The sequence below is a fragment of the Haliotis cracherodii genome, unplaced genomic scaffold (genome assembly GCF_022045235.1).
Source record: "Haliotis cracherodii isolate W230 unplaced genomic scaffold, xgHalCrac1.p SCAF_2, whole genome shotgun sequence".
In the NCBI taxonomy this organism is placed as follows: Eukaryota; Metazoa; Mollusca; class Gastropoda; order Lepetellida; family Haliotidae; genus Haliotis; species Haliotis cracherodii.
The window spans coordinates 11,538,476-11,564,580 of record NW_027266275.1 but is presented as its reverse complement, the minus strand read 5'-3'; the positions used below and the strand labels follow the sequence as shown (position 1 = coordinate 11,564,580).

General features: G+C 39.8%; 1 protein-coding gene and 1 pseudogene across 1 annotated transcript; both read left to right on the top strand.

Annotated features, from left to right (window-relative positions):
- The first annotated feature begins 1,148 nt into the window (after positions 1-1,148).
- Positions 1,149-14,046, top strand: LOC139467437 (E3 ubiquitin-protein ligase Midline-1-like; annotated as a pseudogene).
- A 794-nt stretch (positions 14,047-14,840) lies between these two features.
- Positions 14,841-26,105, top strand: LOC139467436 (toll-like receptor 4). The gene is made up of 4 exons (XM_071248993.1): positions 14,841-14,885; positions 15,215-15,281; positions 24,412-25,305; positions 26,053-26,105. Exons 1-4 carry the CDS (start codon positions 14,841-14,843, stop codon positions 26,103-26,105), a joined length of 1,059 nt encoding a protein of 352 aa, XP_071105094.1.

The following is a 26,105-nucleotide window of genomic DNA, read 5'->3' as shown; positions in this document are numbered from 1 at the left end:
ATAAAAATAAAATAATCATACCCGGAAGACACTATTTCGGGCATAAGGAAGAGGACCAACGAGATTATGGAGTTGAAGGTTCGATATAACAATATTAAGATCAGCCAAGAAGATTATGTATTTTATTTATCAAGCGAAAGACCCGTTACATTCAGTGTGAGATAGGCGGACGTTTCTGATCCACTTGTGCTACATTCTTATCACGGTAGCCGCGTTCACCAGTCCATTGCAATCGCGGTGTCACAGCATTATCGACAGGGTGTATACTGGATCAACTGTACGTCGTATTTGGACATAGTTTAAAACAATATAATTATTGTGGAATATTAATTTGTACTATATTCTTATTAATTGTGAAACTGAGTTAAAGTCTTCCATAGCAATATATGAATGGTGTTTTTAATCGCATATCAGTCTGCCAAAAGTATACAATCCAAATGAAAAGTGAAACATATCATTATTCATTCATGCTTTAAATCTCTACTAGAACCAAAATGTATCAGGTTTCAGAGGTTTCAAACGAAAACATGAGACAAGATTCCTGTCTATGTATATGTCATCTCAAACGGTTGCGTCATCGTGAAATTTCAAATATTGCATGTAAAGATCGGTACATGAGTGATCGCAGTTGAACACATACTAGATTGTTCTTTATTCATGGATGAGATAAGAAACGATGAGTGTCAGGAGGCACATATTTTACAGTAGGATCGAATGTTTCTCGTCCACTCAGTTAAAATTCCCACTTACACATTTTTGAATTTGGAGACAAGATTGAAACTAATCGATTCAATATCCTAGTTACTGGCGGGTATCCCTGATCAGTTAGGACTGATATTTGTTTTCAGTTATTCCACAGAGAAGGATAATTATTCCAACGTGTTTGGATGTAACAAATGAAGCAGCTTTAACTGTCCATCATATATCAGTGAGTTTATTTCATGGCGCATCACAATTCTAGAGCTCATAACTAAAACACAGAAGCTGTACTTCATATTTCACTGTCCCCCTTATCTTACATTCCGGATACCCAGATATAGTGTATGTTAACATAATGAAGCTCATATTTACTAGTTTTTAGTGAAGAATGTAGAATTAATGGGACATAATCGACATATCTTGTTACACCTTAAATCTTTAATTCACAGATGGCGACAGCTGGGATGGAGAAGGTGAGAGAATTTCTGACATGCGGGATCTGCCAAGAACTGTACACAGACCCATGTACACTGAGGTGTGATCACACATTCTGCAGGAAATGTGTCACTGCATACATCAAAACCAGACCAGATGCTGTACAGTCCAAGACGATCCCCTGTCCCTGCTGTCGACAAGATACCAAGGTCCCTAACCCAAGCTTACCGGCTGAGGAGTGGGTGGGGCAGATCAAACCCAGCATCATTATACAGGGACTAACAGACACACTCAAACATGAAAAAATACCAGGTAGTTAATTATCACCAGTAACTGCAGAACAAACAGACGAGTTAAGGCGATGTGAACACATTCGTTCTACTCTGACGGGGACTTTTGTTTTTGCATTTATTTATATACTTTTATATTGAGTTTTCTGTACAGTTTGTGACGTGTTTTTGAAAAGGTTGATAATGTGCTTCGCATATCGTAGAATCATTCTGGGGATTTGAGGTGTGGTGAGGTGAAATGGGGTTTAACGTCGCTACCAAGATTATTGCACTTATATAGCGACGTGCATGAACGTGTGTGTGTGTGTGTGTGTGTGTGTGTGTGGCTGCTTGTACTAGTCCGGACTGATGCCGATTTATAGTGCAAACCCACTGAGATACCATGCCACAGTTTAACATGAATATCCCATTCAGACACAGTATACGGACTCAGAGCCGACCTGTTCTTGTTTGAGCCCCTTAATGCCGAGCACCAGGCAGGGTAACAACAAGTACCATATTTTAACGTAATTTGGTATGACGCGGCCGGGCATCGAATCCCGGACCTTCCGCTCTGCGGGCGGACGCTCTACCACTAGACCACGGAGGCGGTCTTCTGGAGATTTGAACCCGAAGGTTTATCGAGTGACGGAACGTGTTAGCCACCAGATAACCTAACCGTTCACATGACGGCACAGAGTGATCAACATGAACTCGTGATAATGAGTGAGTGGGGTTCTGCTGCTTACATCTGTTTCGCAGCATAATCACTGTCATAAACACATCTCACACCCCATGTGTGAAATCAAACATGTGTCATGTTTGATAGGTATGCTTTTGTTTTGAAAAAGTGAAGAGCGGCGAGGGTTTTGTAACTGAGTGATTTGTGTGTAACTCCGTTGTGAACAGTATTTCTGTTTCATTCCGGATTGTCTGGGTTTGTATGATGCAGGTCTTAGACATTTACTTATTAAATTTGGCAGAACCCATGGTGCTGACCAAACAACTAATCAGATTAATCTGGGATTCGAACCCACGATAATCAAAAACCTTGTAAAACTGTCCCGAGCCACCCAATGTCCCTTTTGTAACTCGAAAGTGAAATGATCGCCAGAGTGTCTGAATCCCCCCGGTTGTAGAGATTTCGGGTTAGCAAAGGTTCACTTGGGGCTCATAATATCACTTACTGGTTTGTCTGATCCAGGTTCGATTATTTACAGACCGCCGTCATATAAATGTAGCTGGACTAATGCTGAGTGCTAAACACATTAATTTTGTTCCTTCATTTAGTTTAAACATATTTTATTCAGATTGAAATGGATTGGGAACAAGTTATCCAAATTAGAAGTCCCTCTCCATGGTATTTACAAAAGCATGTACACATGTACAGGGAAAACAGTAAAGAAAATGAGTGTAAAGATAACAAAAGAAATGTACAAAAGACAAAAGAGAGACTAGTATATTTACATTAAAGTGTTACCCAAATCTACCTCAACCACAGCTCCCAACAATGACGTACAAAAGTGTTAGGGCAGAGGTCACTGTGTGGAACGGGTCCAAACTCGAAGTCATAATGGCATAAGTGGGTGAATGAGTTGGATATAACACCTCTTTGAACAGTAATTCAGTTATGTCACGTCGTTCATCATGGTTTAAACACTATATATGTTTAAAATGATTTCTAATATCTCTGATCAAGAGACCTCAAACTAACTGATATTGTTAATATATTTGTAGGACATTTAGAGTTGACACCATACAAAAACTGAAAGGTTAGTGTCAAATAAGTTTGAATTTCTCATTTCGGCTATACCCATCTTACGGATTTACTGCAATAGTTCAAATACCAACCTACTATGCCTACCGGTTCATATATGTGAGGTCCAGCTACAAAGGCATGTCAGGACTCGTCGTATCCAGGAACATCATCAAGCAACTGCTTAAAATAACTTAATCTCCAGCTCGAAGACTTGACGTGGTAATGATGTGAGCGACAGGCATAGTTCCGAAATGCACACACCGCTGTAGCTGCGACAAGTTATGCACACAGCCTTAACAGATCCTAATTGCTCAAAACGTTTTTGTGACCAATGACATCAAAGACAGATGATTCAAACCTGGTTACAGGAATACATTCTATGTATAATATATATTGCATTTAGGCGCATTGACATATATAAGGATTTATTAACTTAACACTGGATGAAATTCAGCAACGCTAAATCATTAATTATTTCGTAAACAGTTGGAAGTAGAACTCACAGTGTGAATGCGTCTAAACAGGCGAATAGAAGCAAGCTAGCAGGACTGGTTCTAACTTGTCCGTACTAATACAGGCAGAAACTCGTCGATAATGTCCTGGTTGGTACAGTTAGTACATATACAATTTACAAAATCACTATCCTTGGTTCTACGATATTTATTGACAAGGAATTCATGGAGAAATATTCTAAATTTACAAAGAGCTCTCAATAGAGCTTTATCTTGTAATATACTTAAATATGTTTCTAGTTGTAATACTGATTTGATGCTAGCATAATGCTTGAGAAAATGTGAAGATGAAACTTGTTGGTGCTAGTTTTGCTGAAATATATCAAATAATCTTTGTTTAAATGTATGGAAAAATAGTTTTTTATCACAAGTGTATTGTGTGTTCCATACAAAGGAAAATCCAGTATTAAATATTATGCTTCAGTACTAATAATGAGGTAACTAAAACCCGAAGTAGTTTAAAATTAAGTATAGACAAGTAATAAAAAATACAATAACATAACAAGCAGACATTCAGCAACACTGGTGTCCAAGGACGTACGTTGATGCAAACCAACTGCAAGCCTACTTATCACATAGTTCGCTTGAGGAGTAATGAACAATCTTAAGTGCGTTTATCATTAAACTTACCCTGTTGTTTTCACATAGAGGCAGTTTAGGAGCGTGTTTGCTTCACAGAGCGTCTTTTGTGCACCATATCCATAGCCTTAGTTTTGCCAATGTTGAAGTTTATACTGTTAAGAAATTAAGGAAGTTAAATGTATTTGATGTGGGCTTTTGAATTAATATTAACTTCCTCATCACGAACTTCGTTTTGAGAGAGGAAAAATATGACAGATAAGAATATTTTACGCTCGATACAAAACGAGAGGTGAGGTGAAATGGGGTTTAACGATGCTCTTATAAATCAATGTGCATTTACGTGTGTGTATGTGGCTGTTTGTACTAGTCCGGGCTAATGCTGATTTCATAGTGCTAGTGAACTGCCGCAGTTTCACATAATTACCTCACTCAGACACAGTATACTGACTCAGAGCTGACCTGTCCTTGTTTTAGCCCCTTTATGCCGGGCACCAGGCAGGGTAACAACAAGTACCATATTTCAATGTATTTTGGTATGACGCGGCCGGGGATCGAACCCCGGACCTTCCGCTCTGCGGGCGGACGCTTTACCTCTAGACCACGGAGGCGGTCTTCTGGAGATTTGAACCCGGAGGTTTACCGAGTGATGGAACGTGTTAGCCACCGGATAACCTAACCGTCCACATGACGGCACAGAGTGATCAACATGAACTCGTGATAATGAGTGAGTGGGGATGTGCTGCTTACATCTGTTTCGCAGTAATATCACTGTCATAAACACATCTCACACCCCATGTGTGAAATCAAACGTGTGTCATGTTTGATCGGTATGCTTTTGCTTAAAACAATGAAGAGCGGCGAGGGTTTATTAACTGAGTGATTTGTGTGTAACTCCGTTTTGAACAGTATTTCTATTTCATTCCGGATTGTCTGGCTTTGTATGATGCATGTCTTGGACATTTACTAATTAAATTTGGCAGAACCCACCAGAAAGGCTATGGTGCTGACCAAACAACTAATCAGATTAATCTGGGATTCGAACCCACGATATAACAAAAACCTTGTCCCGAGCCACCCAATGTCCCTTTTGTAACTCGAAAGGTGTTTATACATACGTTTAGCAAAGACATGGTACAGATTGTTAAACCCCTCTATAATTACAGACAATATTCTCTTGACAGATACAGATACAAACTCCCAGAATTGACCTGTGTGTGAACAGCTTGGGGAGACAACTCCGGTGACCTTCTGGTGCCATAAGTGTGAGGTAGCTCTCTGTGACAGATGTGTCAAGATGCATCGTGCAAATCCAGCTTCTCGGAGCCATGAACTGCGTGATCGGTCTGGTGAGGTGGAAGTGAAGAAAAAGAAACGCGTGCTTATGTGTCAAGAGCACAGAGATGAGCAAGTGAAATATCTCTGTAAAGACTGCAACAAGCCACTGTGTCAGTCATGCTGCGTGGTCTACCACAGGAAATGCGATTCTGTTGTCACACTAGAATGCCAGATGTCACGGATGAAGTCATCTCTGCGAACCCATGATTGTCGTAAAAGGCAACTATGCTTGTCGTAAAACGGGATCGGGTGATAAGGCTCCCTGACTTGGTTGCTGCATGTGATCGATCCCAATTGCGTGGATCGATGATCATGATATTAATCACTGGATTGTCTGGTGCAGACTCGATTATTTTGCAGACCTCCGTCATATAGCTGGAATATTGCTGAGTGCAGCGTTAAACAACAAACCAAACCAAAATTATGTAACTTTAATCATTTGTTTTAAAAAAAATTATATTATGACTGACAGGTTTTTTGTGATTATAGTCAATTCATTATGCAGATTCACAATGTACAAAGCATTTCTTCTTCATATTTGTTTTATGTATTTTTCTTAATTTCTCCCCAAAAATTCAATTAAAGTTTATGTTTATGGAAATCCTGTTGTGTATGCATGTAATTCATTTCAGGCCGTTGCCATTCCCAGTGAAATGATCGCCAGAGTATCTGAATCCCCCCGGTTGTAGAGATTTCGAGTTAGCAAAGGTTCACTTGGGGCTCATAATATCACTCACTGGTTTGTCTGATCCAGGTTCGATTATTTACAGACCGCCGTCATACAAATGTTGCTGGAATAATGCTGAGTGCTAAACACATTAATTTTGTTCCTTCATTTAGTTGAAACATATTTTATTCAGATTGAAATGGATTGGGAACAAGTTATCCAAATTAGAAGTCCCTCTCCATGGTATTTACAAAAGCATGTACACATGTACAGGGAAAACAGTAAAGAAAATGAGTGTAAAGATAACAAAAGAAATGTACAAAAGACAAAAGAGAGACTAGTATATTTACATTAAAGTGTTACCCAAATCTACCTCAACCACAGCTCCCAACAATGACGTACAAAAGTGTTAGGGCAGAGGTCACTGTGTGGAACGGGTCCAAACTCGAAGTCATAATGGCATAAGTGGGTGAATGAGTTGGATATAACACCTCTTTGAACAGTAATTCAGTTATGTCACGTCGTTCATCATGGTTTAAACACTATATATGTTTAAAATGATTTCTAATATCTCTGATCAAGAGACCTCAAACTAACTGATATTGTTAATATATTTGTAGGACATTTAGAGTTGACACCATACAAAAACTGAAAGGTTAGTGTCAAATAAGTTTGAATTTCTCATTTCGGCTATACCCATCTTACGGATTTACTGCAATAGTTCAAATACCAACCTACTATGCCTACCGGTTCATATATGTGAGGTCCAGCTACAAAGGCATGTCAGGACTCGTCGTATCCAGGAACATCATCAAGCAACTGCTTAAAATAACTTAATCTCCAGTTCGAAGACTTGACGTGGTAATGATGTGAGCGACAGGCATAGTTCCGAAATGCACACACCACTGTAGCTGCGACAAGTTATGCACACAGCCTTAACAGATCCTAATTGCTCAAAACGTTTTTGTGACCAATGACATCAAAGACAGATGATTCAAACCTGGTTACAGGAATACATTCTATGTATAATATATATTGCATTTAGGCGCATTGACATATATAAGGATTTATTAACTTAACACTGGATGAAATTCAGCAACGCTAAATCATTAATTATTTCGTAAACAGTTGGAAGTAGAACTCACAGTGTGAATGCGTCTAAACAGGCGAATAGAAGCAAGCTAGCAGGACTGGTTCTAACTTGTCCGTACTAATACAGGCAGAAACTCGTCGATAATGTCCTGGTTGGTACAGTTAGTACATATACAATTTACAAAATCACTATCCTTGGTTCTACGATATTTATTGACAAGGAATTCATGGAGAAATATTCTAAATTTACAAAGAGCTCTCAATAGAGCTTTATCTTGTAATATACTTAAATATGTTTCTAGTTGTAATACTGATTTGATGCTAGCATAATGCTTGAGAAAGTGTGAAGATGAAACTTGTTGGTGCTAGTTTTGCTGAAATATATCAAATAATCTTTGTTTAAATGTATGGAAAAATAGTTTTTCATCACAAGTGTATTGTGTGTTCCATACAAAGGAAAATCCAGTATTAAATATTATGCTTCAGTACTAATAATGAGGTAACAAAACCCGAAGTAGTTTAAAATTAAGTATAGACAAGTAATAAAAAATACAATAACATAACAAGCAGACATTCAGCAACACTGGTGTCCAAGGACGTACGTTGATGCAAACCAACTGCAAGCCTACTTATCACATAGTTCGCTTGAGGAGTAATGAACAATCTTAAGTGCGTTTATCATTAAACTTACCCTGTTGTTTTCACATAGAGGCAGTTTAGGAGCGTGTTTGCTTCACACAGCGTCTTTTGTGCACCATATCCATAGCCTTAGTTTTGCCAATGTTGAAGTTTATACTGTTAAGAAATTAAGGAAGTTAAATGTATTTGATGTGGGCTTTTGAATTAATATTAACTTCCTCATCACGAACTTCGTTTTGAGAGAGGAAAAATATGACAGATAAGAATATTTTACGCTCGATACAAAACGAGAGGTGAGGTGAAATGGGGTTTAACGATGCTCTTATAAATCAATGTGCATTTACGTGTGTGTATGTGGCTGTTTGTACTAGTCCGGGCTAATGCTGATTTCATAGTGCTAGTGAACTGCCGCAGTTTCACATAATTACCTCACTCAGACACAGTATACTGACTCAGAGCTGACCTGTCCTTGTTTTAGCCCCTTTATGCCGGGCACCAGGCAGGGTAACAACAAGTACCATATTTCAATGTCTTTTGGTATGACGCGGCCGGGGATCGAACCCCGGACCTTCCGCTCTGCGGGCGGACGCTTTACCTCTAGACCACGGAGGCGGTCTTCTGGAGATTTGAACCCGGAGGTTTACCGAGTGATGGAACGTGTTAGCCACCGGATAACCTAACCGTCCACATGACGGCACAGAGTGATCAACATGAACTCGTGATAATGAGTGAGTGGGGATGTGCTGCTTACATCTGTTTCGCAGTAATATCACTGTCATAAACACATCTCACACCCCATGTGTGAAATCAAACGTGTGTCATGTTTGATCGGTATGCTTTTGCTTAAAACAATGAAGAGCGGCGAGGGTTTATTAACTGAGTGATTTGTGTGTAACTCCGTTTTGAACAGTATTTCTATTTCATTCCGGATTGTCTGGCTTTGTATGATGCATGTCTTGGACATTTACTAATTAAATTTGGCAGAACCCACCAGAAAGGCTATGGTGCTGACCAAACAACTAATCAGATTAATCTGGGATTCGAACCCACGATATAACAAAAACCTTGTCCCGAGCCACCCAATGTCCCTTTTGTAACTCGAAAGGTGTTTATACATACGTTTAGCAAAGACATGGTACAGATTGTTAAACCCCTCTATAATTACAGACAATATTCTCTTGACAGATACAGATACAAACTCCCAGAATTGTCCTGTGTGTGAACAGCTTGGGGAGACAACTCCGGTGACCTTCTGGTGCCATAAGTGTGAGGTAGCTCTCTGTGACAGATGTGTCAAGATGCATCGTGCAAATCCAGCTTCTCGGAGCCATGAACTGCGTGATCGGTCTGGTGAGGTGGAAGTGAAGAAAAAGAAACGCGTGCTTATGTGTCAAGAGCACAGAGATGAGCAAGTGAAATATCTCTGTAAAGACTGCAACAAGCCACTGTGTCAGTCATGCTGCGTGGTCTACCACAGGAAATGCGATTCTGTTGTCACACTAGAATCTGAGATGTCACGGATGAAGTCATCTCTGCGAACCCATGATTGTCGTAAAAGGCAACTATGCTTGTCGTAAAACGGGATCGGGTGATAAGGCTCCCTGACTTGGTTGCTGCATGTGATCGATCCCAATTGCGTGGATCGATGATCATGATATTAATCACTGGATTGTCTGGTGCAGACTCGATTATTTTGCAGACCTCCGTCATATAGCTGGAATATTGCTGAGTGCAGCGTTAAACAACAAACCAAACCAAAATTATGTAACTTTAATCATTTGTTTTAAAAAAAATTATATTATGACTGACAGGTTTTTTGTGATTATAGTCAATTCATTATGCAGATTCACAATGTACAAAGCATTTCTTCTTCATATTTGTTTTATGTATTTTTCTTAATTTCTCCCCAAAAATTCAATTAAAGTTTATGTTTATGGAAATCCTGTTGTGTATGCATGTAATTCATTTCAGGCCGTTGCCATTCCCAGTGAAATGATCGCCAGAGTATCTGAATCCCCCCGGTTGTAGAGATTTCGAGTTAGCAAAGGTTCACTTGGGGCTCATAATATCACTCACTGGTTTGTCTGATCCAGGTTCGATTATTTACAGACCGCCGTCATACAAATGTTGCTGGAATAATGCTGAGTGCTAAACACATTAATTTTGTTCCTTCATTTAGTTGAAACATATTTTATTCAGATTGAAATGGATTGGGAACAAGTTATCCAAATTAGAAGTCCCTCTCCATGGTATTTACAAAAGCATGTACACATGTACAGGGAAAACAGTAAAGAAAATGAGTGTAAAGATAACAAAAGAAATGTACAAAAGACAAAAGAGAGACTAGTATATTTACATTAAAGTGTTACCCAAATCTACCTCAACCACAGCTCCCAACAATGACGTACAAAAGTGTTAGGGCAGAGGTCACTGTGTGGAACGGGTCCAAACTCGAAGTCATAATGGCATAAGTGGGTGAATGAGTTGGATATAACACCTCTTTGAACAGTAATTCAGTTATGTCACGTCGTTCATCATGGTTTAAACACTATATATGTTTAAAATGATTTCTAATATCTCTGATCAAGAGACCTCAAACTAACTGATATTGTTAATATATTTGTAGGACATTTAGAGTTGACACCATACAAAAACTGAAAGGTTAGTGTCAAATAAGTTTGAATTTCTCATTTCGGCTATACCCATCTTACGGATTTACTGCAATAGTTCAAATACCAACCTACTATGCCTACCGGTTCATATATGTGAGGTCCAGCTACAAAGGCATGTCAGGACTCGTCGTATCCAGGAACATCATCAAGCAACTGCTTAAAATAACTTAATCTCCAGCTCGAAGACTTGACGTGGTAATGATGTGAGCGACAGGCATAGTTCCGAAATGCACACACCACTGTAGCTGCGACAAGTTATGCACACAGCCTTAACAGATCCTCATTGCTCAAAACGTTTTTGTGACCAATGACATCAAAGACAGATGATTCAAACCTGGTTACAGGAATACATTCTATGTATAATATATATTGCATTTAGGCGCATTGACATATATAAGGATTTATTAACTTAACACTGGATGAAATTCAGCAACGCTAAATCATTAATTATTTCGTAAACAGTTGGAAGTAGAACTCACAGTGTGAATGCGTCTAAACAGGCGAATAGAAGCAAGCTAGCAGGACTGGTTCTAACTTGTCCGTACTAATACAGGCAGAAACTCGTCGATAATGTCCTGGTTGGTACAGTTAGTACATATACAATTTACAAAATCACTATCCTTGGTTCTACGATATTTATTGACAAGGAATTCATGGAGAAATATTCTAAATTTACAAAGAGCTCTCAATAGAGCTTTATCTTGTAATATACTTAAATATGTTTCTAGTTGTAATACTGATTTGATGCTAGCATAATGCTTGAGAAAATGTGAAGATGAAACTTGTTGGTGCTAGTTTTGCTGAAATATATCAAATAATCTTTGTTTAAATGTATGGAAAAATAGTTTTTCATCACAAGTGTATTGTGTGTTCCATACAAAGGAAAATCCAGTATTAAATATTATGCTTCAGTACTAATAATGAGGTAACTAAAACCCGAAGTAGTTTAAAATTAAGTATAGACAAGTAATAAAAAATACAATAACATAACAAGCAGACATTCAGCAACACTGGTGTCCAAGGACGTACGTTGATGCCAACCAACTGCAAGCCTACTTATCACATAGTTCGCTTGAGGAGTAATGAACAATCTTAAGTGCGTTTATCATTAAACTTACCCTGTTGTTTTCACATAGAGGCAGTTTAGGAGCGTGTTTGCTTCACACAGCGTCTTTTGTGCACCATATCCATAGCCTTAGTTTTGCCAATGTTGAAGTTTATACTGTTAAGAAATTAAGGAAGTTAAATGTATTTGATGTGGGCTTTTGAATTAATATTAACTTCCTCATCACGAACTTCGTTTTGAGAGAGGAAAAATATGACAGATAAGAATATTTTACGCTCGATACAAAACGAGAGGTGAGGTGAAATGGGGTTTAACGATGCTCTTATAAATCAATGTGCATTTACGTGTGTGTATGTGGCTGTTTGTACTAGTCCGGGCTAATGCTGATTTCATAGTGCTAGTGAACTGCCGCAGTTTCACATAATTACCTCACTCAGACACAGTATACTGACTCAGAGCTGACCTGTCCTTGTTTTAGCCCCTTTATGCCGGGCACCAGGCAGGGTAACAACAAGTACCATATTTCAATGTCTTTTGGTATGACGCGGCCGGGGATCGAACCCCGGACCTTCCGCTCTGCGGGCGGACGCTTTACCTCTAGACCACGGAGGCGGTCTTCTGGAGATTTGAACCCGGAGGTTTACCGAGTGATGGAACGTGTTAGCCACCGGATAACCTAACCGTCCACATGACGGCACAGAGTGATCAACATGAACTCGTGATAATGAGTGAGTGGGGATGTGCTGCTTACATCTGTTTCGCAGTAATATCACTGTCATAAACACATCTCACACCCCATGTGTGAAATCAAACGTGTGTCATGTTTGATCGGTATGCTTTTGCTTAAAACAATGAAGAGCGGCGAGGGTTTATTAACTGAGTGATTTGTGTGTAACTCCGTTTTGAACAGTATTTCTATTTCATTCCGGATTGTCTGGCTTTGTATGATGCATGTCTTGGACATTTACTAATTAAATTTGGCAGAACCCACCAGAAAGGCTATGGTGCTGACCAAACAACTAATCAGATTAATCTGGGATTCGAACCCACGATATAACAAAAACCTTGTCCCGAGCCACCCAATGTCCCTTTTGTAACTCGAAAGGTGTTTATACATACGTTTAGCAAAGACATGGTACAGATTGTTAAACCCCTCTATAATTACAGACAATATTCTCTTGACAGATACAGATACAAACTCCCAGAATTGTCCTGTGTGTGAACAGCTTGGGGAGACAACTCCGGTGACCTTCTGGTGCCATAAGTGTGAGGTAGCTCTCTGTGACAGATGTGTCAAGATGCATCGTGCAAATCCAGCTTCTCGGAGCCATGAACTGCGTGATCGGTCTAGTGAGGTGGAAGTGAAGAAAAAGAAACGCGTGCTTATGTGTCAAGAGCACAGAGATGAGCAAGTGAAATATCTCTGTAAAGACTGCAACAAGCCACTGTGTCAGTCCTGCTCCGTGGTCTACCACAGGCAGTGCGATTCTGTTGTCACACTAGAATCTGAGATGTCACGGATGAAGTCATCTCTGCGCACCAAAGGCCTCACCATACAAAGTGATCTTAATGACATATCGAAACAGATCGACAAATGCAAATCGAAAATTAACAAGATGAAAAGTATTGGCAACAAAAAAGATTCAGTCATCAACAGAGAAGATCATCGCCCGTTTGGAGGAGAAGGAAACGGCACTCATAAAAGAACTGGATTACATTGCAGACACACAGATCACTGAGTTACAGGCTGATGTGAAACAGGCAGAGCTTGAGTTGCAGATGTACAAACAACATGGCGAGTTCATTGACCAGACCCTTGTCTCGGACAGTGAGATGGACCTGTATGAAGCTTGTCAGGCCTGGGAGTCAGGGGCGGAAGAGGACAGGGTACAAGAAACAGGCAAATCAGAACGAAAACAAATACATAGCGTCAGATTTGTACCACAATGACGTGGACCTGTTCAGTTACCCAAACTACATCTGTGTGAACAACAGCGGCCAGGTTCTTGTTTCTGACTGGGACAAGGGATCAGTAACTTGTCTGACGTCAGAGGGGGATGTTGTGTGGAGATACGTTCCCAAGGGGGATCGATCTCTCAGTTACCCTAGTGGTATTACAACTACCAACGAAGGCGATATCCTCCTTGCAGACAGGGACACAACCACCATAATTCAGCTTGCCGCACCTGTCCAGTTTGTACGAGAACAGAGGATAGAAACAACGACCCTGTTGGGGTGTATGCCGATAGAAATGATTCCGTTTATGTTTGTGATGGAAGTACAATAAACAGTTCATCTGATCAACAACACGTTGAATAACCATGTCATATTATAATTATGATATCTGTTTGTTACTGGTTAACGCCGTACTCATCAATATTACAGTTATATGACGGCGGTCTGTACATGATCGAGTCTGGACCAGACAATCCAGTGCATCAACCAAGTCAGCGACCTGACCACCCAATCCCTTTAATCGCCTCTTACGGCATAGTCGCCTTTTACGGCATGCATGGGTTGCTGAAGACCTATTCTACCTCGGATCTTCACGGGTCTTATGATATATGGTGGAGATACTCGTCAATACTAAGACATGTGAACATGTGAACAAAAGTGGGAATTGACTTCACTTTTAATATTTATGACCATGTACAGACAGATCCAATTGCCCCTTCACAAGGTTGGTTTCTCATTTCCAGACGTGTTCAATGTTGTTTTATTTGTTTGTATCCAGTATGTAATGTAACTTTAATCATTTGTTTTGAAAACAATATATTGATGACTGACAGTTTTGTGATTATCATCAATTCACTATACAGATTCACAATGTACAAAGCATTTCTTCTTCATATTTGTTTTATGTATTTTTCTTAATTTCTCCCCCAAAAATCAATTAAAGTTTATGTTTAAGGAAATCCTGTTGTGTATGCATGTAATTCATTTCAGGCCGTTGCCATTCCCAGTGAAATGATCGCCAGAGTATCTGAATCATCCCGGTTGTAGAGATTTCGAGTTAGCAAAGGTCCACTTCGGGCTCATAATATCACTCACTGGTTTGTCTGATCCAGGTTCGATTATTTACAGACCGCCGTCATATAAATGTAGCTGGAATAATGCTGAGTGCTAAACTACGCATTGACCAGTCACAACTAAAAACAGTAATTGTTAAATGATAACACTTGCCTGTGTGACTTTCAAGATAAATCACCTCCATTTTCACATCGGAGAATGGGTCCTCCCTTCCTTAGTATAACATCCAGTGCCTACATTTGAAGCTCCATGTCTGACGAGCGAATAACCCGATATTGGCGTGTTTGATATATATTTACCAACTCTGGAAATGGTTCAGGTTTATCGTCGTGATGTCGTATTCATTTTACACGTTATCAAATGTGCAGTAGGAAATGGCATGCATGATTCCCAGATTTTGGCGACGTTTCCGAAACAACCCATCAAAAGAATTCATAATTATATCTTTAACGTCAAGTTTCATATCAGTATCAGTATCAGTATCAGTATCAGTATCAGGAAGCCTGAGAAGCACTCCATAACAAGCAAGCAGCCATTTCATAGAGTCTGCCAATCCGATTCTCTTTAGATTGCAAGTATGGAATTCCGGGAACCTATCCTTCCCCACAATGATCATGAACATTGGCACAATTTCACGTGATACACATGTTCAAAAATATCGTAAGTCTCTATGGTAGGTCTGTCATAGCGTTAAGTGTGCTTGGTGCACATTGTGAACAATAAACTACAGATCGGATTCATTTACCACTTGTGTTTCATTTCAAGCAAAGCATTATTGGTATTGGTTACCTCCCTGGATACAGTTATGAAACAAAATCGGTATGCAATAGTGCGTTGGGTAGTTGCGATAACCGTGAACCCTTTCAGCCGTCGATTGTCATGAGCTCCTGTATGTAACTGCTGAGGGCTACTGATGGATTTACAACACACATCTACATCTCCGTCTGGCTGGTAATGATTTTATAAACTATATACTATCACTTCCGTAATCACGTACCACCGAGCGCATATGCTTTATTTCATCTAAAGTGAACTTAGACCCGTGAAGATCCGGGATAGAATAGGTCTTCAACAACCCAAGCTTGCCATTAAAGGCGACTATGCTTGTCGTAAGAGGCGATTAACAGGACTGGGTGGTCAGACTCGCTGACTTGGTTGATGCATGTCATCGATCCAAATTGCGTGGATGGATGTTTATGATATCACTCACTGGATTTTCTGGTTCAGACTCGATTATTCTCAGACCGCCGTCATAAAGCTGGCATATTGCTGAGTGCGGCGTTAAACAAGAAACAAATAAAATAATAAAGTGAACTTTAAAAAGAGACGAAAACGTAAAACAGGTTCAGGTTTTGGAAAGGCGACACCCTCGCTTTCGGCTATATTTATCAACTTCAATCATCATCACACCCAGCAGGATAATATTACAGGTGCTGACTGACATCCTGGAATCCTTTGCATGGCAGGTATCAGCAATTGTTGAAACGCAACTGTATATATGTTAACAACCAAAGCAAGAAATGTTCAAAAACGTGATTGGTACCCATGCTGACACAAAGCTTGAAGACATTGAGATGCAGATGTACAGACAACACTGTGAGTTCACTGACCAGGCATTGGTATCTGGTATATGTCGGGAGCTGAAGAGTTGGGGGATGTCAGTGACACAGACACAACAGAAACACGCCGAATAGATGACATCAGGTTTACACCAGACGCCGAAAGTCCTACTGGGACAATTGACATCTCATTTAAAGATAGGAGGAAGTGTTTGCCGACTCCGTGTGGCTCATACAATTAATACGAATACGTCGATCTGGATCCCTTACCTTTTCCACAATGTAACACAGCCGGATAATTTTGGCCCCTGACCTACACATGCAACCCACTATGACCCAGTAGAAGTCCATTCTCCACAAGGTGTACCGCAGTTAAAAGAAAACTAGGTGATACTTGAGCGAAATAAAATCTTTCTCCGTTTTCGCAAAAGAATATTTAGAAAAATTACGTATTGTGTGTTAAATGGCCAGCACTTTCTATTAACAGGTTTTATAAAATATTGATCAATTTGATAAGATTGCTGATTTTTTTCCATTTGATCTGCTGCGAGTACCTCGTAGTCAACATTGTATAGTGTCTGGTACTCGCGATCAACTGGAAGGAAAATACTCAACAACAAAAGTTTCTGTGACACCAATATTTTAGTGTTTTTTTCAAACAAGTTTGGTTTTCAATATTGTAGTACATGTATGGAATCAACTGCTACAGAAAAGCATGCATTCCATGCAAAAGTTGACTTTTATGCAAGCCCCATGCATTTCATTACCCAAGAATGGGCATAAAAAACATGTGCGTTAATGGGAATCCACATGCATTGTTTAGCATCGTGCTGACAACGACCACTCAGAAAAACAACAAAATTACCCAATTATTCAACATTACGAAATGCCACGCTTGTCCGAAAATGAGCGTCTGCGAGCCATTGGTATGCTTCAAGCAGGATCGAGTCAACGTGATGTTGAAAGACAATTTAACGTCCACAGAAACACCATTTGGTGTTTATGGCAACGTTGGCAACAGACGAATGCAGTCAAAGACTATCCTCGGAGTGGCAGGCCACGAGTAACCAATAATCAACAAGACAACTGGACTCGAACAACACACCTAAGAAATCGATTCCAGCCAGCAACAGTGACTGCAAGAAGGATCCCTGGCCTTCGGCGAATATCTTCACAAACCGTACGTCGCCGCCTCAGATATGCAGGGACTGTCGCCAGAAGACCAGCCAGACGTCCCATTTTGACAGGAAACCACCGGCAAGCACGTCTTCAGTGGTGCAGACAGCGTCTACGCTGGACGACCATGCAGTGGGGACAAGTTCTATTCACTGACGAGTCTCGTTTTCACCTCAGCGGATTCGAATGTACCGACGTCGAGGTGAACGTTACGTCAATCATTGTGTCATTGAAGAAGATTAGTTCGGGGGCGGCAGCGTTATGGTATGGGGTAGGATTACAGCAAGACAGAGGACCCGTTTGATAGTGGTAGAGGGAAATCTCAATGGACAGCGCTACCGCGACGAGATCATTCTACGAGATTGTTCTACCGTTTTTGCGTCGTCATGGCCCAGGCGTTACCTTTCAACATGACAACGCCCGCCCTTATATTGCTCGGTTTGTTCAGGATTCTCTTCAACAAAACAACATAAATGTCACCCCCCTGGCCGGCTCGCGCCCCTGATCTCTCCCCAATCGAGCACATGTGGGACGAGATGGATCGGCGCCTTCGACGTCAACCACTTGTTCCACAGACACTCCAGGAATTTCGAGATATGGACAGATATCCCACAGGACTTTGTGCGACGCCTGGTCCATTCCATGAGAGTGAGTATGGTTTTACGCCGCTTTTAGCAATATTCCAGCAATATCACGGCGGGGGACACCCGAAATGGGCTTCACACATTGTACCCATGTCGGGAATCGAACCCGGGTCATCGGCGTGATGAGCGAACGCTTTAACCACTAGGCTACCCGACCCTCCCCCATTCCATGAGACGAAGATGTGTTGCTTGCATCGCAACCAGAGGTGGACACACACATTATTGATTTGTAAATTGACATTTTGGCATGTTCATGTTTTTTTTATTAAATCACGCATTTTCTGAAGTCAGTATGGCAAATGATACCGTTTGAACACTTACAGGAGTCTTTTATCTGTTGCAAACCGAAATTGTTTCAGATTTGGTAAAAAACATAACTATGCATTAAATCTTATTCAATGTCACAGGAACTTTTGTTGTTTAGTATATAAGCGATTGAGAATACGAAAGGACGTGTACAGCATAAGAATTTGTGGCTTTGACTTTATTGCGAGCGTTCAGCTCTCAACTCTATATTTTCTTTAGTTTACATTTGCATTCTATCGGAAGTTAGTATTCGATATGGGTATTCTTGAGTTTGTCTTTAACCGGTCGCGGAATCTATAAGTATGTACTTATGGTCAACAACTACTCTCCAAAGTAAGCTGACCGATCCTCTCTCTTCTACCTTTCCAGGTTTCAGATGAAGAATGTTTCATTTATGTCAGTATTATTAGAAAAGGACTCGAAAAGGAGAATCTGTTTTTTCGGTGTGGGTTACCCTTCGCCAAGAAGTTCAAGGTCATCCCACATAGGAGGTGAGTAAGAGTTGTTGAGGATCTGTGCTCAGGGAGTCCAGTGACTTTAAAGACCATTCATGGGGTACAGAATCATAAGCCTTGTCTTTGTAATCCTCTACCCATTATTCCTCGAGGTAACAGTTGCTGGGTATAGACCACAACTGTTTCCGAAATCTTTCACTGGAATCCATGGTGGGTCCTTTTTCACCAATGGCATTGGTTGCATTTAATTGCCTTTAAAACTTCAGCTTCAGTTTTAAAAAACTTATTTTGTTTTATAAAATTATTTTTCTTGTCTCACTTTCTCTTCCTTTCTGTTTAAATGTTTATCTTTGTTTTCGGGGAATCGGGAATTTGATTGAGATTTGTTTCTTTTGTTGTCCTACATTTTGTTTTCCGTTTTTTCAAAAATTGATTTTTGATGTTTTGACTTTGATTGCCCCTTTGATTGAACCTGGATTTCCTTTGGTGATTTTGTTTTTTCCCCTTTTGGGTTCATTGTTCATCTTAGGAAATTGTATGGAGTTCATCCAGTGTTTCAGCAGCAGCATAACGCAAAGTCCGCATTGAGAGTGACAGAAATAATGTCATTTACTTATCAAAGTCATTCTGTGGAAATGATTGGTTACATTATTTAATTGGCCTCGGTAATCGGTAAATCACAGCTTTGATCATTAACTAACAAAATATACAACGGGTCATCAGAAAGATCATTGACAGAAGAGGGGCCAGAATCGAAAGGAAACTCAAAATCTTCGAGGCTAACATCAGGGATTTCATTTTGTGAGCCCAATTTGTGGATCATCAGTGACAACTGCAGGTAATTTAAGGATAACAATATTAATGGAGACGTTCATTTGCAATGTCTGGTCTACAATGTCTACTGTTGGAACGGAGGGTTCATGCAAAGGTGCCTGACGAATGTTGACAGTAAGCCAATCAGGCCCATTGCGCAAATGATTTCAGTCACCGGAGCTGGTCGCGAATATTCTGGTGTGCATACATTGACATGGCTTTGCCCCAATGCTGCTTCAATAGTTATTTACTCGTGGTATTTCTGGCCATCCTGTTGCTTTCGCACACTCAAGAATTTTGGACTTGAGTTGATATGTTCAATCAAAAGCAGTCTGAGGCTACAGACTGCGTAACAATATCACAGATATATCCATCACTGTAAATATCATTTTTTAAATCTTATTTCCAATTTTCCCGTTTCACATGTCGGACATGGAGCGTTGACAGGTACCGTATATGTGGATACCCTATATAAATGTACATATGTATTGGTGATTTATCAGTGGAAGAACTGATGCAATGACATTTTACAAAACGCAGAGTAAAATCGAATTTTCCGCAATACTGCATCCAAACTTGTATTCGGTCACTAAACATTACAACAATGGTTTGTAGGTAAATGCTGCATAATGCATAATTATTACCACTGCGTCAATGCTAGCTTGTTAAACACACAGCTACGGGTTTATTTGTTTGTTGTCCGCTATATGACGGCGGGCTGTAAACATTCGCGTCTGGATCAGACAACCCAGTGACTGAAATCATGAGCATCGATCTTCGCAACTGGGGCACGATGACAAGGATTGCGAATATAACATACGCCGGTGTAACATGGATAACTATAACTTGTGTCTGTAAGAGTCTAACTATCGACAAGGCGTTCTACAATAATCCATTGAACAAACGCAAAGGGTTTCCTTATTAGCTTATCTAGCAATCGATAGTTGGAGGAAGAGTAGTAGAGTAGTTCAATCTGTTCATCTAAAATTTAAATCGACCAGGTAAAATAACGATAAGGAAGTTCAATGCGTTGTTATAGATGGCGTGCTGACTTTTGATTGGCTTGCTCCTGTCTGAACTTGAGACTTAACGGGAGAGGATTTCTAGCACCAACATACGATGTCCACCCTAGCAGCGTGTGTCACTGTGGCAGCAGAACAACTATCCATTTGGATCACAAATAGACCAAAAAAACGTGTCATTGGTAAGTATTGCTCAACTTTTACATGCATTAAAACCTTCCTTTCCTGAAGGACAGTAGCGGTTTATACCACCTTATATTTTATTAAAGATACCAATGGAATCATTCGACCGACAAAGCTGCTGAATAGAGGTAGTCTGAAAAGAATATATCCAAGCAACTTTCTGTCTTTGCTAATATCCCGATTTTGTATACGTATTGTATGTTTGAACACATTAGCTACCATCGTGCAATGCATACTAAATAATATGATATGAATCGATTTTTATATCGTTTGGTACTCAATTGCGCTAACAATATATGCAATATATACACAGAAAGGGGGGACACGTCAACCGATGTGCATTAGAGTTAAATGCGATGATATATCTTTCAAGCATTATTGAAGAGTTGTGTCGTTTGTGCTCTCTTGAAAGATGCAAGTGACGCGATTGCCATTTAGTTGAGGCTTCTATCCTGGGAAATGTGTCCCGTTATGGTTCTGGTGCTCAGCTGAGCAAGCAGGCTCCATAGACCAGTGTGAGTTTCAGAGATAATCTTATGCTTTATCATCAAGTATTGACGTATGTGCCACAAATAGTAGTCTGAGCCAGTGAAGGGATTGTGAAACGGGTGAGATATGTTCAGTTTGGCGGATTTGGGGATTCACAACGAATTGCTGTTGGTCAGCAGTGACCCAGAAATGTTGATAAAGAGTGAATAAATTGTCATCTCGTTTTGAGAGGTTTGGTTATCTGCCTGTCCAGCATGCAACGGATTTTTCTGATTATGCGAATGTGAACGAAACAAGATTTCCAGATTGATTTGCTGACGCATTCTTCAAGTGAAATGCTTGATTGAAAGATAACTCCATGGAGTCTCACAAAAACAGTGAGTGAGCGAGTGAAGTGGGTTTTGACGCTGTTTTTAACAGTATTCAAGATAAATCGTGGCTTGTCCGCCTGATGTGGGAGGAAAGCCCGACGTGATACGGGTCTCAGACGTTTACCACTTCGATGAAACCAACGAGCACGGGTCTAGTTCTTGCAAATCTAGAAACATAATCGGGGCGAACTGGGATTCGAACTCACAATCACAGGTTCCTGGAGTGCCCAAAGGACCCAACTCTGCACAGCGAATGGCGGTGACTTAGACAACTGGGCCACCTGTGCCCCCTTCACTCAGGCAGAAACTTCATAATTGCCTCTTTTGACAGAATGTCCAGATGCACTTTTGATCCTATAGTGAAGCATTCAGCTTTGCTAATATTTAAATTAACATAGTTAGCTGTCATCCCGTTTTAAAGGCTGCTGATAGATCCAAGAGCGCGCACAGCGGGATCTGTTGATGAACCTTTGTTGCAATGCTGTGGTTATGGACACTCACATGTGCATTTCCATACTTTTGCAAATAACTTGTCTGAAGTTGATTGTTAGCTGAGAAGTATTCTCACATTTTCTCGTCTCCATTTTGACATGGGAAATGTCTGCCGTGAAAGCGGAAAGTGAGTCACATGACCGTGTCATGCCAAACAAGATCAAATATGGTAGTTTTTGTTTTCCTGCCTGGCGCTCGGCATTAAAGGGATAAAACAACGACTGATTAGTGCAGTATAATGTTAGTGGGTAAGCACTGTAAAACCGGTTTCAGTGAGGGCTAGTACAAGCCGCAATGCACAGCATGCATGCACATCACGATAAAAGTGCAGTTATTTTGAACGTTAACCCCACTTTCACCTCACCTTTCTGATTCTTTTAATTGCAACTATTCTAAAAAATGCATTTGATATTGTAGTTACTTAGCTAACTTGTGTCGTTATGTTTGGAGTATATGCCTATAAACCTTAACATTATGTGATATTAAATATTTACATTGTTCATGCTTCCAGGGAGCGGATGCCTATCAATATTTTTTAACATTTGACCTGGAAACAAACATTTTGAATAATTAATCTTTTGTTAATTTAAAGTGGAATCGTCAAATGTGGTTATTTATATTAACATTAATCACCTCTTTTTCTTTCCTTTCAGTTGTCCAGTTTCTTCTCTAACATGCTGACGATTATTAGCAAATATTTCAATTGAAAATTAACACTGGTTCAATCATGGATCTATTGACCAAGGTGTTGATGATATTGATTACAATGTTTGCTTCTCCGGGTGTGGTTTTGGAGTCTCTTGACTGCCCACCTTGCAAGTGTTCTTCTGTGAATGGAAACATTACAGCAGAATGTATGAATCGAAACTTGACAGAAATCCCTTCATCGATCCCACGTTTGACGAGTGTGTTGCTATTTTGTGGAAACAATTTGGGCAAACTCAAGGAAACGACTTTTAAAAACCTCACTTATTTAAAGATTTTAGATTTAAGACAAAATAACCTAAGATACACAAAAACAACATTTCCATCGTCCGTGTTTCAAAATCTGACACATCTAGTCATCTTGAAAATCAATGATAACAATATGGATTCACCTGATGATATAACAAAGTACCCAGTTGAAGCAATAGAGAAGCTTGAATCTCTCAAATGTTTGTGGATTGATGGTCTGAGAAATCAGGTATTTGGTAAAGGGTTTTCCAAACTAAAAAATCTTAAAAGACTAACAGTAAGTAGTAGCAGTAACGCGTGCAACATTAACTCTATAAGTAATGCTACATTTAGATACTTACTATTTCTTGACCATATCGAGGTAGTCAATTGCAACGTAAATTCAGTTGAGCAAGGGGCATTTGCTCTCCAACGGAAAGTTAAGATTTTAGATCTTTCAAACAACTATTACCTACAGTTTGAAGGTGTCACAAATGCAACACAGGGGATATCTCCGTCACTTGAGAAATTAATTATTAATGAAGTAGTTCCATCATATGCGCTTTGTGTTATAATTGACGATAAATTTTGCAAAAATCTCCAACACACCAATCTTACTGAACTGCACGCGGAGAACAACAGGGTGATTATTTTCACTGCCACTGCCCTACCATTCTTTCCGAAGTCACTTAGAAGGGTATTTATGAGGGGAAACAGGTTTCAATATAATACTTACATCGGGTCTATTGCATCTTTAACAGGATTAGAAGAGGTTCACTTAGGTGGCCCATACAGCCCGATTATGCCATTTCCACACACATCGGAGCTTATGCAAATGGCAGCATGTGATGGTTGTAAAATGTTAGATTATGTATATGCGCCTGATGAACATTCATCGCAATATTCATCTGAGGCCCAGCATAATGCCGCCAAAATCAGTATACCCCCAAACCTGAAGAACGTAACGTTTACATCTTCACAAATTTATGCCCACATCTCCAATCTTAGAGTAAGCAACAATAGCATTAAAACAATTGATATTTCAAGGAATCTTTTGACAAAATGGATGGGCACTATTTCTGGATTTGAAAAACTTGAACATTTAGACATTTCAAGAAACATTGCAAATGATGTCAGTTTGGTTTTCTTTCAGTCGTTTAAAAATCTAAAATATCTTGACATTTCACGTAACCTCTTGGGGGTTGTTTTAGCCAATGGAACAAATGGGAACATATTCAGCCACTTGGATCAACTTCAGACATTGAAGATGTCAGAAAACTTCATAACTAAATTGTCAACTAGAGTCTTTACGAATTTATCATCATTGACCGAGCTAGACCTTTCGAGGAATAGCATTGAAAATTTGTCATTTGACATCACTCATTTGAAAAACCTCCAACTTCTACGATGTTCAAAGAATCAAATACAATGGTTAGCGCAAAGCTTCCGCGCAAACCTTGACGAAATCTCGAATGACCATAATATAACAGTGGACTTATCTCAGAACCCTATTGCCTGTACGTGCCATAACCTGCTGTTTCTATCTTGGATGAAAACATCAACTTTAAACGGGAAAATATCATTTGGAAACCTTTCAGAGTATGACTGTGTTCATGAGGACGATCATAGTGTGAAACTTGATAATCTTGAGGAAGTTGTGAGAGAACTAGAGATATCATGCTATAATTATTCCGGGTTCTTTATTGGTATCTCGTCAGTTGCATTTGTTTGTCTGGGTTTGTTAGCGTGTTCACTTATGTATAGATTTCGTTGGAAGTTAAGATATGTATACTATGCAGCAAGACACAGATACAGTACAGAGGGCCCATCAAGCCATGAGTTTGTGTTCGATGCCTTTGTTTCCTTCGCAGAAGAAGACCGTGATTTTGTTGTCAATGAGCTCCTGGTGAAGCTAGAGGATGAGTCAGACATGAGACTGAACTTCCATCAGAGGGACTTCACCCCTGGCCGTCCTATAGCTCACAACATCATCAAAGCTGTCAAAACCAGCAAACGAACGCTGGTTATCTTGTCAAGAGAGTTCTTAAAGAGCCACTGGTGTGTCCATGAGCTTCTGATGGCTCACATGGAGAGTGTGTCTACAGGTAGGGATGTGTTGCTGATTGTGATGATGGAGCACATTCCGACAAACAAAATTCCAGTTGAAATATTGTATCATATACAATCGGATTCTTATTTAGAATATCCATTGGAAGGGCAGAAAGACATGTTCTGGAGAAGACTCATTGATTCCCTCAAGGAATAATGGAACGGATATGGTACTATTTACATTATTGTTTATTGAGTGCACGTGTAGATATAGCAGGTACACACAGAAGCGGAAATCCTCTAATATCCTCAAAATGTCATTGGAAACAGAAGTCAACAAGACCATGCACTGAGTCACAGTTATGGCATATTCAGCCAAGTGTAACAACTATTAGAAGTACTTTGGAATTTCCTTTGTGAAAAGGTGCTATATAAGTATGTACCTTATATTTGGGAACCTCTTGTCAGTGATGAGCTTTGTTTATACTCTTGAATGTTACCTTTGTACATTTGTGAAATATTATAGTGTATATAAAATGCAGTATATAGATTTTATATTAATATATGATAACGCCGTGATACATGTAACAATGATTGGAATTTAGTATGCTCTTGTGTGTTAACTTTATAAGTTTAATTTGTGGAATTATACAGTGCATTATATATATGTAAGTAATAGATGACAACGCCACGATATATATGTACTTGACGTTTGCTTGAATTGGCTATACGATTCACTATGAGCAGGTTTAATCAATTATGTTCATGCGGCTGTTTTGTTTGTGACCTGTAAATGTTGGCAGGAAAACAACGGGCTGAAAGAATGAACCCCGCCCAGGCTCTCAGCATTACATGA

Coding starts and splice junctions, on each gene's coding strand:
- LOC139467436 (XM_071248993.1), top strand. CDS start 14,841: ATGCTGAGTGCTAAACTACGCATTGACCAGTCACAACTAAAAACA. Junction 14,886..15,214: donor ACCAGTCACAACTAAAAACA/GTAATTGTTAAA, acceptor TTTAACGTCAAG/TTTCATATCAGTATCAGTAT. Junction 15,282..24,411: donor TGAGAAGCACTCCATAACAA/GCAAGCAGCCAT, acceptor GGGTTGTTTTAG/CCAATGGAACAAATGGGAAC.